The sequence below is a fragment of the Trichomycterus rosablanca genome, chromosome 4 (assembly GCF_030014385.1).
Source record: "Trichomycterus rosablanca isolate fTriRos1 chromosome 4, fTriRos1.hap1, whole genome shotgun sequence".
NCBI lineage: Eukaryota > Metazoa > Chordata > Actinopteri > Siluriformes > Trichomycteridae > Trichomycterus > Trichomycterus rosablanca.
The window spans coordinates 40,094,746-40,107,921 of record NC_085991.1 but is presented as its reverse complement, the minus strand read 5'-3'; the positions used below and the strand labels follow the sequence as shown (position 1 = coordinate 40,107,921).

General features: G+C 37.2%; 1 protein-coding gene across 9 annotated transcripts in view; it reads left to right on the top strand.

Annotated features, from left to right (window-relative positions):
• nlgn2a (neuroligin 2a) overlaps positions 1–13,176 on the top strand; it is a 211,983-nt gene that overhangs the window by 52,497 nt on the left and 146,310 nt on the right. For 2 of the 9 annotated variants that reach the window (XM_062994301.1, XM_062994300.1), the window contains exon 4: positions 7,383–7,388. The exons of 6 other annotated variants lie outside the window; for them this stretch is intronic. In XM_062994301.1, coding sequence (XP_062850371.1) covers positions 7,383–7,388 — 6 coding nt within the window. Of the gene's footprint in view, positions 1–7,334; positions 7,389–13,176 lie in introns of all 9 variants that reach the window. One more of the 9 variants, XM_062994295.1, reaches the window with a different exon arrangement.

Here is a 13,176-nt window from a genome sequence, read left to right as displayed (position 1 = left end):
TTGAAATTCTTTATAAATAGAGTTTTAAAAAGTGTGGAAACTTTTTGAAGAACCCTCATATTAAAGCACGTTATATACTGTAATTGCTCTATTCATTTCCATTGCCCTCATATTAATCTCGGTATCTGTACTTATATATTATTTTAGGATTTTGTTAAAATAACTCTTTTATTAGGATGACTGCATCATTTAATACTGATTGCCTTTTAACCTGGGATTTTTTTTGGCTGGTTTTAAGTAGTCATAGTGCTGCTGTTTAATGTCCTTTATCATTACAAAACTCACCATGTCCACCCACTTCTTACTGGACGTTTTACATACAGCACAATAACTGTACTAAATAACAATAACAGATATTAAAATATGCACATCTATGTCACCCATGTTGGTCTTTTTTCACGTCCTTCTTTTGCTCCAGTTAGCATTAGGTGTAAAAGTAAGAAATGCATTATGGCATTATGCATGTTATATAATTGCTATATTCATTTTCATTGCCCTCTTATTAATGTCAGTATCTGTACTTATATATTATTTTAGGTTATTTCTGGTTATACGTTTTGCATACATTTTAGGATTCTGTGTAAAAAGAATACTTTTATCAGGATGGCTGCATCATTTAATACTGATTGTCTTTTAACCTGGTTTTGGAGATTTTATGACTGGTTTAAGTGGTCATAGTGCTGCTTTTTATGTCCTCTAATCATTACAAAACTCATCATGTACACCCACTCCTGGTTATACGTTTTGCATACATTTTAGGATTCTGTGTTAAAAGAATACTGTTATCAGGGTGACTGCATCATTTAATACTGATTGCCTTTTAACCTGGTTTTGGATTTTTTTTTGGTTTTTTTGGCTGCTGCTTTTTAATATCCTCTAATCATTACAAAACTCACCATGTACACCCACTTCTGGTTGGGCATTTTGCATACAGTAGAATAATTGAATACAGATATAAAAAAATGCACATCTATGTCACTCATGTTTTTCTTTTTTCACGTCCTTCTTTTGTTCCAGTTAGCATTAAGCTTAAAAGTAAGAAATGCGTTATGGCATTATGCATGTTATATAATTGCTCTATTCATTTTCATTGCTCTCTTATTAATGTCAGTACCTGTACTAATATATAATTTTAGGATTGTGTTAAAATAATACTTTTATCAGGATGACTGCATCATTTAATACTGATTGCCTTTTAACCTGGTTTTGGGGATTTTATGGCTGGTTTTAAGTGGTCATAGCGCTGCTTTTTAATATCCTCTAATCATTACAAAACTCACCATGTTCACCCACTCCTGGTTGGATGTTTGCATACAGTGGAATAACTGAATATAGATATTAAAATCTGCACATCTATGTCACCCATGTTGATCTTTTTCACATCCTTTTTTGTTCTAGGTAGCATTAAGTGTAAAAGTAAGAAATATATTATGGCATTATGCATGTTATACAATTGCTCTGTTCATTTTTATTGCCTTCTTATTAATGTCAGTATCTGTACTTATATGTTATTTTAGGATTTTGTTAAAATAACACTTTTATCAGGATGACTGCATCATTTAATACTGATTGCCTTTTTACCTGGTTTTGGAGATTTTATGGCTGGTTTTAAGTGGTTATAGCGCTGCTTTTTAATATCCTCTAATCATTACAAAACTCACCATGTTCACCCACTCCTGGTTGGACGTTTTGCATACAGTACAATAACTGAATACAGATATTAAAATTTGCACATCTGTGTACTCATGTTGATCTTTTTTCACATCCGTCTTTTGTTCCAAATAGCATTAGGTGTAAAAGTAAAAAGATAATAACTCCATTCATTTTTATTACCCTCCTATTAATGTCGATATCTGTACTTGCCTTTTAACCTGGTTTTGGGGATTTTTTGGCTGGTTTTAAGTGGTCATTGCACTGCTATTTAATGTCCTCTGTCATTACAAAACTCACCATGTACACCCACTTTTTACTGGACGTTTTGCATACAGTAGAATAATTGAATACAAATATTAAAATATGCACATCTATGTCACCCATGTTGGTCTTTTTTCTTGTCCTTCTTTTGCTCCAGTTAGCATTAGGTGTACAAGTAAGAAATGCATTATGGCATTATGCATGTTATATAATTGCTCTATTCATTTCTGTTGCTCTCTTATTAGTGGCAGTATCTGTACTTATATATTATTTTAGGATTGTGTTAAAATAACACTTTTATCAGAATGGCTGCATCATTTAATACTGATTGCCTTTTATCCTGGTTTTGGGGATTTTATAACTGGTTTAAGTGGTCATAGCGCTGCTTTTTAATATCCTCTAATCATTACAAAACTCACCATGTTCACCCACTCCTGGTTGGACGTTTTGCATATAGTAGAATAACTGAATACAGATATTAAAATCTGCACATCTATGTCACCCATGTTGGTCTTTTTTCACGTCCTTCTTTTTGTTCCAATTATATATATATATACAGTATATATATATATATATATATACGTATATATAATTGGAACAAAAAGTATTTAGTCAGCCACTGATTGTGCAAGTTCTCCTACTTAGAAAGATGAGAGAGGTCTGTAATTTTCATCATAGGTACACTTCAACTATGAGAGACAAAATGAGGAAAAAAAAATCCAGGAAATCACATTGTAGAATTTTTAAAGAATTTATTTGTAAATTATGGTGGAAAATAAGTATTTGGTCAATAACAAACAAGCAAGATTTCTGGCTCTCACAGACCTGTAACTTCTTCTTTAAGAAGCTCTTCTGTCCTCCACTCGTTACCTGTATTAATGGCACCTGTTTGACATCGTTATCTGTATAAAAGACACCTGTCCACAGCCTCAAACAGTCAGACTCCAAACTCAACCATGGCCAAGACCAAAGAGCTGTCGAAGGACACCAGGAAGAAAATTGTAGACCTGCACCAGGCTGGGAAGAGTGAATCTACAATAGGCAAGCAGGTTGGTGTGAATAAATCAACTGTGGGAGCAATTGTAAGAAAATGGAAGACATACAAGAACATTGATAATCTTCCTTGGGGTCAAGATCTCATCCCGTGGGGTCAAAATGATCATGAGAATGGTGAGCAAAAATCCCAGAACTACACGGAGGGACCTGATGAATGACCTGCAGAGAGCTGGGACCAAAGTAACAAAGGGACCATCAGTAACACACTACGCCGAGAGGGACTCAAATCCTGCAGTGCCAGACGTGTCCCCCTGCTTAAGCCAGTACATGTCCAGGCCCGTCTGAAGTTTGCCAGAGAGCATATGGATGATCCAGAAGAGGATTGGGAGAATATCATGTGGTCAGATGAAACCAAAATGGAACTTTTTGGTAAAAACTCAACTCGTCGTGTTTGGAGGTAGAAGAATGCTGAGTTGCACACCATACCTACTGTGAAGCATGGGGGTGGAAACATCATGCTTTGGGGCTGTTTTTCTGCAAAGGGGACAGGACGACTGATCCGTGTTAAGGGAAGAATGAACGGGGCCATGTATCGTGAGATTGTAAGCCAAAACCTCCTTCCATCAGTGAGAGCATTGAAGATGGAACGTGGCTGGGTCTTCCAGCATGACAATGATCCCAAACACACCGCTCGGGCAATGAAGGAGTGGCTCCGTAAAAAGCATTTCAAGGTCCTGGAGTGGCCTAGCCAGTCTTGAGTTGAGCTTTTGTTATTGACCAAATACTTATTTTCCACCATAATTTACAAATAAATTATTTAAAAATCCTACAATGTGATTTCCTGGTTTTTTTTCTCATTTTGTCTCTCATAGTTGAAGTGTACCTATGATGAAAATTACAGACCTCTCTCATCTTTCTAAGTAGGAGAACTTGCACAATCAGTGGCTGACTAAATACTTTTTGGCCCCACTGTATATATGTACAGTGTATCACAAAAGTGAGTACACCCCTCACATTTCTGCAGATATTTAAGTATATCTTTTCATGGGACAACACTGACAAAATGACACTTTGACACGATTAAAAGTAGTCTGTGTGCAGCTTATATAACAGTGTAAATTTATTCTTCCCTCAAAATAACTCAATATACAGCCATTAATGTCTAAACCACCGGCAACAAAAGTGAGTACACCCCTTGGTGAAAGTTCCTGAAGTGTCAATATTTTGTGTGGCCACCATTATTTCCCAGAACTGCCTTAACTCTCCTGGGCATGGAGTTTACCAGAGCTTCACAGGTTGCCACTGGAATGCTTTTCCACTCCTCCATGACGACATCACGGAGCTGGCGGATATTCGAGACTTTGCACTCCTCCACCTTCCGCTTGAGGATGCCCCAAATATGTTCTATTGGGTTTAGGTCTGGAGACATGCTTGGCCAGTCCATCACCTTTACCCTCAGCCTCTTCAATAAAGCAGTGGTCGTCTTAGAGGTGTGTTTGGGGTCATTATCATGCTGGAACACTGCCCTGCGACCCAGTTTCTGGAGGGAGGGGATCATGCTCTGCTTCAGTATTTCACAGTACATATTGGAGTTCATGTGTCCCTCAATGAAATGTAACTGCCCAACACCTGCTGCACTCATGCAGCCCCAGACCATGGCATTCCCACCACCATGCTTGACTGTAGGCATGACACACTTATCTTTGTACTCCTCACCTGATTGCCGCCACACATGCTTGAGACCATCTGAACCAAACAAATTAATCTTGGTCTCATCAGACCATAGGACATGGTTCCAGTAATCCATGTCCTTTGTTGACATGTCTTCAGCAAACTGTTTGCGGGCTTTCTTGTGTAGAGACTTCAGAAGAGGCTTCCTTCTGGGGTAACAGCCATGCAGACCAATTTGATGTAGTGTGCGGCCTATGGTCTGAGCACTGACAGGCTGACCCCCCACCTTTTCAATCTCTGCAGCAATGCTGACAGCACTCCTGCGCCTATCTTTCAAAGACAGCAGTTGGATGTGACGCTGAGCACGTGCACTCAGCTTCTTTGGACGACCAACGCGAGGTCTGTTCTGAGTGGACCCTGCTCTTTTAAAACGCTGGATGATCTTGGCCACTGTGCTGCAGCTCAGTTTCAGGGTGTTGGCAATCTTCTTGTAGCCTTGGCCATCTTCATGTAGCGCAACAATTCGTCTTTTAAGATCCTCAGAGAGTTCTTTGCCATGAGGTGCCATGTTGGAACTTTCAGTGACCAGTATGAGAGAGTGTGAGAGCTGTACTACTAAATTGAACACACCTGCTCCCTATGCACACCTGAGACCTAGTAACACTAATGAGTCACATGACATTTTGGAGGGAAAATGACAAGCAGTGCTCAATTTGGACATTTAGGGGTGTAGTCTCTTAGGGGTGTACTCACTTTTGCTGCCGGTGGTTTAGACATTAATGGCTGTATATTGAGTTATTTTGAGGGAAGAATACATTTACACTGTTATATAAGCTGCACACAGACTACTTTTTATTCTGTCAAAGTGTCATTTTGTCAGTGTTGTCCCATGAAAATATATACTTAAATATCTGCAGAAATGTGAGGGGTGTACTCACTTTTGTGATACACTGTATATAATGGTAGTATGAATGTTATATTATTTGAGGATTTTGTTAAAAGAACACTTTTATCAGTATGACTGCATCATTTAATACTGATTGCCTTTTAACCTGGTTTGGGGGATTTTTGGCTGGTTTTAAGGGGCCATAGTGCTGATATTAAAATACGCACATCTACGTCACCCATGTTGGTCTTTTTCACATTCTTTTTTGTTCCAGTTAGCATTAGATGTACAAGTAGAAAATGCATTATGGCCTAATGCATGTTATATAATTGCTCTATTCATTTCCGTTGCTCTCTTATTAATGTCAATATCTGTACTTATATATTATTTTAGGATTCTGTTAAAAAAATACTTTTATCAGGATGACTGCATCATTTAATATTGATTGCCTTTTAACCTGGTTTTGGGGATTTATTTTTAACTCTATTCATTTTCATTACTTTTCTATTAATGTCATAACGTCGTAATGTCATAACGCAGATTTTTAATGTCCTCTAATCATTACAAAACTCATCATGTACACCCACTTCTGGTTGGACAGTTTGCATACAGTAGAATAATTGAATACAGATATTAAAATTTGCAAATCCATATCACCCATGTTGGTAGCATTAGGTGTAAAAGTTAATATATTTAGATAATCTCCTAATGTCAGTCATCTATACTAATATATTTTTTAGGATTTTGTTGAAAGAATACTTGTTTTCAAGATGACTCCATGATTTAAGACTGTTTGCCCATTAGGGTTGTTTGATGATGTTTTTTGGCTGTTTGTGGTCATGGAGTTGCTTTTTCATGTCTTTTAATCACTAAAAAACTCATCATGTACGTACTGCATCATGCATTTAAAAAAAATGATGAAATTGTTTATTTTAAATCATTTAATTTCTTACATTTTCAGCATTTTTTTCAACATTTAAATGACATTTTTTAAAACATAATTTATGTATTTTTGTGCATAATTATTTTTTGTTATTATTTCTTTTTCACCTAACCTGATGTCTTTTCCTGCAGGATCTGCTTTTGGCTTCACACTTTGTTTGCTTTGTTGAACCCAGCTTTGGATTGTGTGCTTAATAAAAGCAGAACATGCCATATTGCATAATTACATCATCAATAGGAATTATGACCAACATCTGCTTGTGCTTAACCAAACACCAAATCAAACACAATGTTCCTTACACTGTACTATCGGTTTGTGTGTTTGTGTGTGTGTGGGGTGTTAGTGTGTGAGTATTTCTTAACAATGGTCCCTCCATGCCCAGGCTCTTCACTCGCCACGTGGCTTTTTTTCCCCGAGTGTGAGTCTCTGAACCTGAACTAAGTGGGGCTGGAGGGACCAGAGCAAACAAGGTGGAGGAGGAGCAACTGGGGGGGGTTCTTGTTTTTTAAGCCACTGAGGTTAATTCTGTATTCTTCCTCATTGATTTTTCTCCTCATCCCCGGAAGCCAAACAAGACTCAGGAAACACAGATACTAAAGATAGTGTTAACAGGGCAATAACAAAGAGCAGCAGCAATGATGAACCTGCTTCCTACCAGCCAGGCAGAGTATTCACAGATCTGATAGTGCACTCTTTGATCTTGTGTCTTTCTTGCACTGTGTTTATATGATGCATTTTTGTGTTTTCTTTAGTTTTTTTCTTCTTTGGCAAAATAGGATCAGTAACCTTTTCATGGTTTGTCTTTTTTGCTCTTACTTCTTTTCTTTTTTGATGTTTTTTCTCTTGGTTTTTTCTCTTGCCGGAGTAATATTTTTTGAATTTTCTCTTTTCTCTTTTCCCCCCTCCTTTTTGTCTTAACCCTAGGTCCGCTCACAAAAAAACATGATGAATCTACAATGAACCGGCCACGAGACGAAGGTATTTTTGTTGCATGTTTTTCCTTTTTTTCTTGTATTTTTTAACTCTTTTTGGGGGGTTCTTGAAGCAAATGGCCTTCTTCTTTATGAGTCCTGTGCAGTAGCGTTTGTTATCCATGTACAAACGTACAGTATGTAATAATTAGTGTGTATGTGTGTCTGTGTGAAAAGCTTTTAAAGTGGAGCAGTAAAGCTGAGAAAGTATAGCTTTCTAGCATTTCAGAAAAAAAATGTGTCGTCCTCGAATACAGCTGCAACACCATTAAAGAAACCGAAGACGACAGCTTTGAAATGTAATACCCGAACCGAGTGGTTAAAGTTGTGAATTACAGAAAAGCAACAGTCACTGGTATGGAACACGAGGTCAGTTTTAATGAGGACAAATCAGCAGAGCTCTGTTCTGCACTCACTGTGGCAGTAGAAAAGCCTCTGGAGGGGCTTTAGTCACACTTGTAGTAAATACCACTCTGCAAATATCACAAATTCGCTTATAGAGTGCAGAGATGAAAAACAAATGGTGCATCGGCTTACAATTGTGCTCATCCCCTGCTAAAATAAAGAAATGGACTGAAGGGGAGCAGCAACTTAAATCAGCTCAAATACCAAGCAGTGCTAGTTGTACTATAAATGTACACCAATCAGCCATAACATTAAAACCACCTCCTTGTTTCTACACTCACTGTCCATTTTATCAGCTCTACTTACCATATAGAAGCACTTTTGTAGGTCTACAATTACTGACTGTAGTCCATCTGTTACTCTGCATACTTTGTTAGCCTGCTTTCATGCTGTTCTTAATGGTCAGGACCCCCACAGGACCACCACAGAGCAGGTATTATTTAGGTGGTGGATCATTATCAGCACTGCAGTGACACTGACATGGTTGTGGTGTGTTAGTGTGTGTTGTGCTGTATGAGTGGATCAGACACAATCAGGACCCTGTATGAGTGGATCAATGGTTGAAGAAAAGGGTGAAAGCAGGCTAAAAAAGTATGTAGAGATGGACTACAGTCAGTAATTGTAGAATTACAAAGTGCTCCTATATGGTAAGTGGAGCTGATAAAATGGACAGTGAGTGTAGAAACAAGAAGCTGGTCATAATGTTATGCCTGATCGATGTATGTTACCAAGTTACATAAGTCGAGCAATAAGTCAAAGCTGCATGAAAGGTTTGATTTACTTATTATTCTTTATTTGGCAGTAAAAAGTACAAAAGCAGCTGGTGTGGATTTACATTTAAGGCATGTTTATCCAAAGACTTCCAATTGCTCTTTGCTCAGAAATCAAACCATGGTAACTTGGCAGTGGTGGGGCTTAAACGTACAACCTTCCAATTAATAATCTAGTACCTAAAATGCCTCAGAAAAAAAGCTCCAGAAACATGTGGGTGTGTATTGGGCTTTTGTTTTCTGATAATCCTTTACAGTAAACTGCTATGCTACATGTTTACTATTGACTAAGGTCTTTGGCTTACAGTATTTATTTTAATATTTTATTTTATTTAATAATTAATAATTGTATTCTAAGGTTTCCAGCTTTAAGTTTATTTTAATGTTTTGAACCTTTTTTTCATTTTTATTTTATTTTAATTGTTATTTATTAACATTTTATTTTATTGTTATTGTATTTCAAAGTTTTCATTTTATTTAAATTGTTAATTAATTAACATTTTTATTTTATTTTAATTTGTATTTTATGAACATTTTTATTTTATTTTAATTGTTAATTCATTAACATTTTTATTTTATTTTAATTACTTTTTAAATATTTTAATTTTGTTATTTTATTTAAATTTTATTGTTTTAGAACTTTTATTGTATTGTTTTAAAACTTTATTGTAATTCTGTTGGTTCTGTTAGTTTTAAAATTGTAAGCTATTGAGCGTATACTGTTGCTGGTTTGCCAGCATAAAACCTGTACTGCACAGTAACAACTAGCAATACATTATTATTATGCAGCAAATACTGCTCAGTGGTGTTTTTTTCTGCAGAAACAGACACACATACACACACTTTCTTATACACCTTTCAGCATCTGTTCATAGATGTCTTTAGAAATGGGGCTTAATCCTTTTTTTTTTTTTTTTTTGAACTACTGTTTAGAGGGTTTTCAATGCACTTTTGCTCTGCTACTGTTCTTAAAAGACCTTCCTGTTAAGCGGTTAAGCTATACGCTTCTTTTCCTGCAGCCATTCTTGTGTTCTTGTGTCCACAAAGAGACTCTTTTTATCTCTTTGTTATTTGTTGTAGGGCATTTTTTTTTTTTTTTTTTTTTTTGAAGCCAGGTTTGAGATTTGGTTATCAAAGAGTGGCTTTCTACTTTTCTTCTCTTTTTACCTGAACACTTGTGATTTGAGGTTAATAAGGATTTATTTCAACGACTAAGTGCTGTCAGACAGACTATAAAAAACGGTAACAGGAGAGCCAGCAGTTACTTGATAAAAGTTGCAGGATGACCTAATAGCATCAAGATCAACAGTAATATACTCTGATCAGCCATAACATTAAAACCACCTCCTTGTTTCTACACTCAATGTCCATTTTATCAGCTCCACTTACCATATAGAAGCACTTTGTAGTTCTACAATTACTGACTGTAGTCCATCTGTTTCTCTTTATACTTTGTTTGCCCCCTTTCATGCTGTTCTTCAATGGTCAGGACTCTCCCAGGACCACTACAGAGTGGGTATTATTTGGGTGGTGGATCATTCTCAGCACTGCAGTGACACTGACATGGTGGTGGTGTGTTAGTGTGTGTTGTGCTGGTATGAGTGGATCAGACACAGCAGCGCTGCTAAAGTTTTTAAATACCGTGTCCACTCACTGTCCACTCTATTAGACACTCCTACCTAGTTGGTCCACCTTGTAGATGTAAAGTCAGAGACGATCGCTCATCTATTGCTGCTGCTTGAGTTGGTCATCTTCTAGACCTTCATCAGTGGTCACAGGATGCTGCCCACGAGGCACTGTTGGCTGTATATATTTTGGTTGGTGGACTATTCTCAGTCCAGAAGTGACAGTGAGGTGATTGAGCATTGCTGTGTTTTATCCACTCATACCAGCACAACACACACTAACACACCACCACCATGTCAGTGTCACTGCAGTGCTGAGAATGACCCACCACCTAAATAATAACTGCTCTGTGGTGGTCCTGTGGGGGTCCTGACCATTGAAGAACAGAGTGAAAGCAGGCTAAAAAAGTATGAAGACAAACAGATGGACTACAGTCAGTAATTGTAGAACTACAAAGTGCTTCTATATGGTAAGTAGAGCTGATAAAATGGACAGTGAGTGTAGAAAAAAGGAGGTGGTTTTAATGTTATGGCTGATCGGTGTATAACACTTTTGTAGGGAGGGAGTACCTAGACTTATTAGTATGTACTTATTTTAATGGCTAGAGTATGCAGTCCTCTCTATTAGGCTGATCACTCCGGCATGGACTAGAGTCACAGTAAAAATGCACTTCTAGTTAAGTGTTGCCAAATTGTAGCCAGCTAACCAAGAACAAGCTAATATTCAGTGATAGAAAAGGTAGAAAGTGTAATAAAGCCTTTTTTGTGTGTGTGTTTACTACAGTATGTTTTTATTGTTGTGTAATTCTCATTTTTATTGGTTATGTACAAAAATTGTACATTTCAGGAAGCATAATCTTTAGTAGTACACATTTAATTGTAAAATAAATGTATTCATGTTCTTTGTGAAGTAATGTTTTAATTCAGTTTATAATTTAGTTTGTTTTTTACAATAGTGTTTTCTACAGTGGTGTTAGTTTTTCTTGCACTGCAGACAGTGTGAACCCAAGATATTCCATGTTTTGTCTGGTCTACTTTATTTCATTTGTTAATATGCATCCATTTCTGCCTCTAAAGTGCATAATATAAGGGCAAGGATGCAAGCCTAAGCTGAACACCCATGATCTCTGATCCCTCAGACGGCACTGCATAAAGAACCTCCACTCAACAATAGCTGATATAACCACATGGGTGAGGGATTACTTTGGCAAACCATTGAGTTACATTCACAAATGCTGCTTCAAACCTTACTGTGCAAAAAAGAAGCCTTATGTTAACCATGTTTTGAAGCAGCATGAACTTCTCTGGGCTCGGGGGCATCTAGGATGGACCGTCACACAGTGGAAACATGTATTGTGGTCGGATGAATCAGCATTCCAGGACTTTTTTGGAAAAAATGGAGGCCATGTGCTCCGGACCAAAGACAAAAAGAACCATCCAGACTGTTATCAGCAACAAGTCCAAATGCCAGGGTCTGTCATGGTATGGGTATGTGCCCTTGGCCACAGTCATTTTCACTTCTGTGAAGGCAGAATTAATGCAGAAAAGTACATTGAGATCTTAGAGCAACATATGCTGCCTTCAAGACGTCATCTTTTCCAAGGAACGTTCATGCATTTTTCAACAAGACAATGCAAAACCACATGCTGCACACATTACAAAGGCATGGCTGCGGAAGAAGAGGGTACGGGTACTGGACTGGCCTGCCTGCAGTCCTGACCTGTCCCCAATAGAGAATGTGTGGAGAATTTTGAAAGGAAAAGTGCGACAACGACGACCCCGTACTGTTGCACATCTTAAGACATGTTTGCATGAAAAATGGGACAAAATAAAAGCTGAAACACTAAATCACTTGGTCTCCTCTGTGCCAAAACGTCTTTTAAGTGTGGTGAAAAGGAATAGGAACATTACAAAGTGGTAAATGCTTTACTGTCCCAACTTCTTTTGGAATGTGTTGCAGGCCAGAAATGCAGAAATGGATGTTTATTAATTAATGAAATGAAGTTGACCAGACTAAACATAAAAATATCTCAGGTTCATCCTGTCTGCAATCAAATAAAAGTCAAAGTAAATGTAAGAAACTCTGTGTTATTTTATTATTTGCATTTTCATGCTGTCAACTTTTTCTGATTTGGGGTTGTAGTTCAATGCAGTCTATTTTCCCTGGTCCAAAGTCCAGTGCTTATTTGTTTCCTTCACAGTATTGCTGCTAACAGCACTCTAGTGACCAGGAAATGGTCTTTTCTTTTGCTGATGCACTTGAACTACTCCCATCAGACATGATTAGCTGGTGCTGTGTGTGGGTGTGTGTGTGTGTGTGTTTTCTGTGTACACTGTGGTTAATGGTGATCCTATACCATTGTAACCCAGAGAGAAAGTTCTGTCTTGTTCTCTGGTATCTGGTATTTCTGCAGTTTTATGTCGCAGCTCTTTCTTTCTGATACTAGGTCTTTCAGTAATCCTTCTTCATCCTCTCACCAGCCTTTCACAAATCTTGCCAACCTTTGTAATGCAATTTTCTTTCCTAATGTCATCAATTTTCCATTAGAGTGTATCTCATCTGCTCTGCTCTGTTTTTGTGTGTTACTTTGGATGTGAATGTGGATGGAGGAGGATGTGTGCTGAAAGCTTTTTATACAAATCCATTTTTTTCTGATTTTTTTTATAAAATACAATAAAAACAAGAATCTGTGACTCACAAAAAATCTAATAAAAAAACACTGGCTTGGGTTTGATGCTTCAACTGGGCAGCCAGGGTTTTTTCTGTGTTTTATTTTATTTTTTGTGCCACCCTGGTTCAACATTTACTTTTAGTTTTTATTTTTTTATTTTATTTTTTGTTTGTGTTTTTTGTCAGTTAAATAAATGTTCAAAAAAATGAACAAATCACAGATTCTTGTTTTTATTTCATTTTAGAAAAGGTCCCAACTTTTCCAGAAATGGGGTTTGTAAAACCTGAAGGTCTTTATAAGAAAGCTAAAGCTGAAGCTAAAGA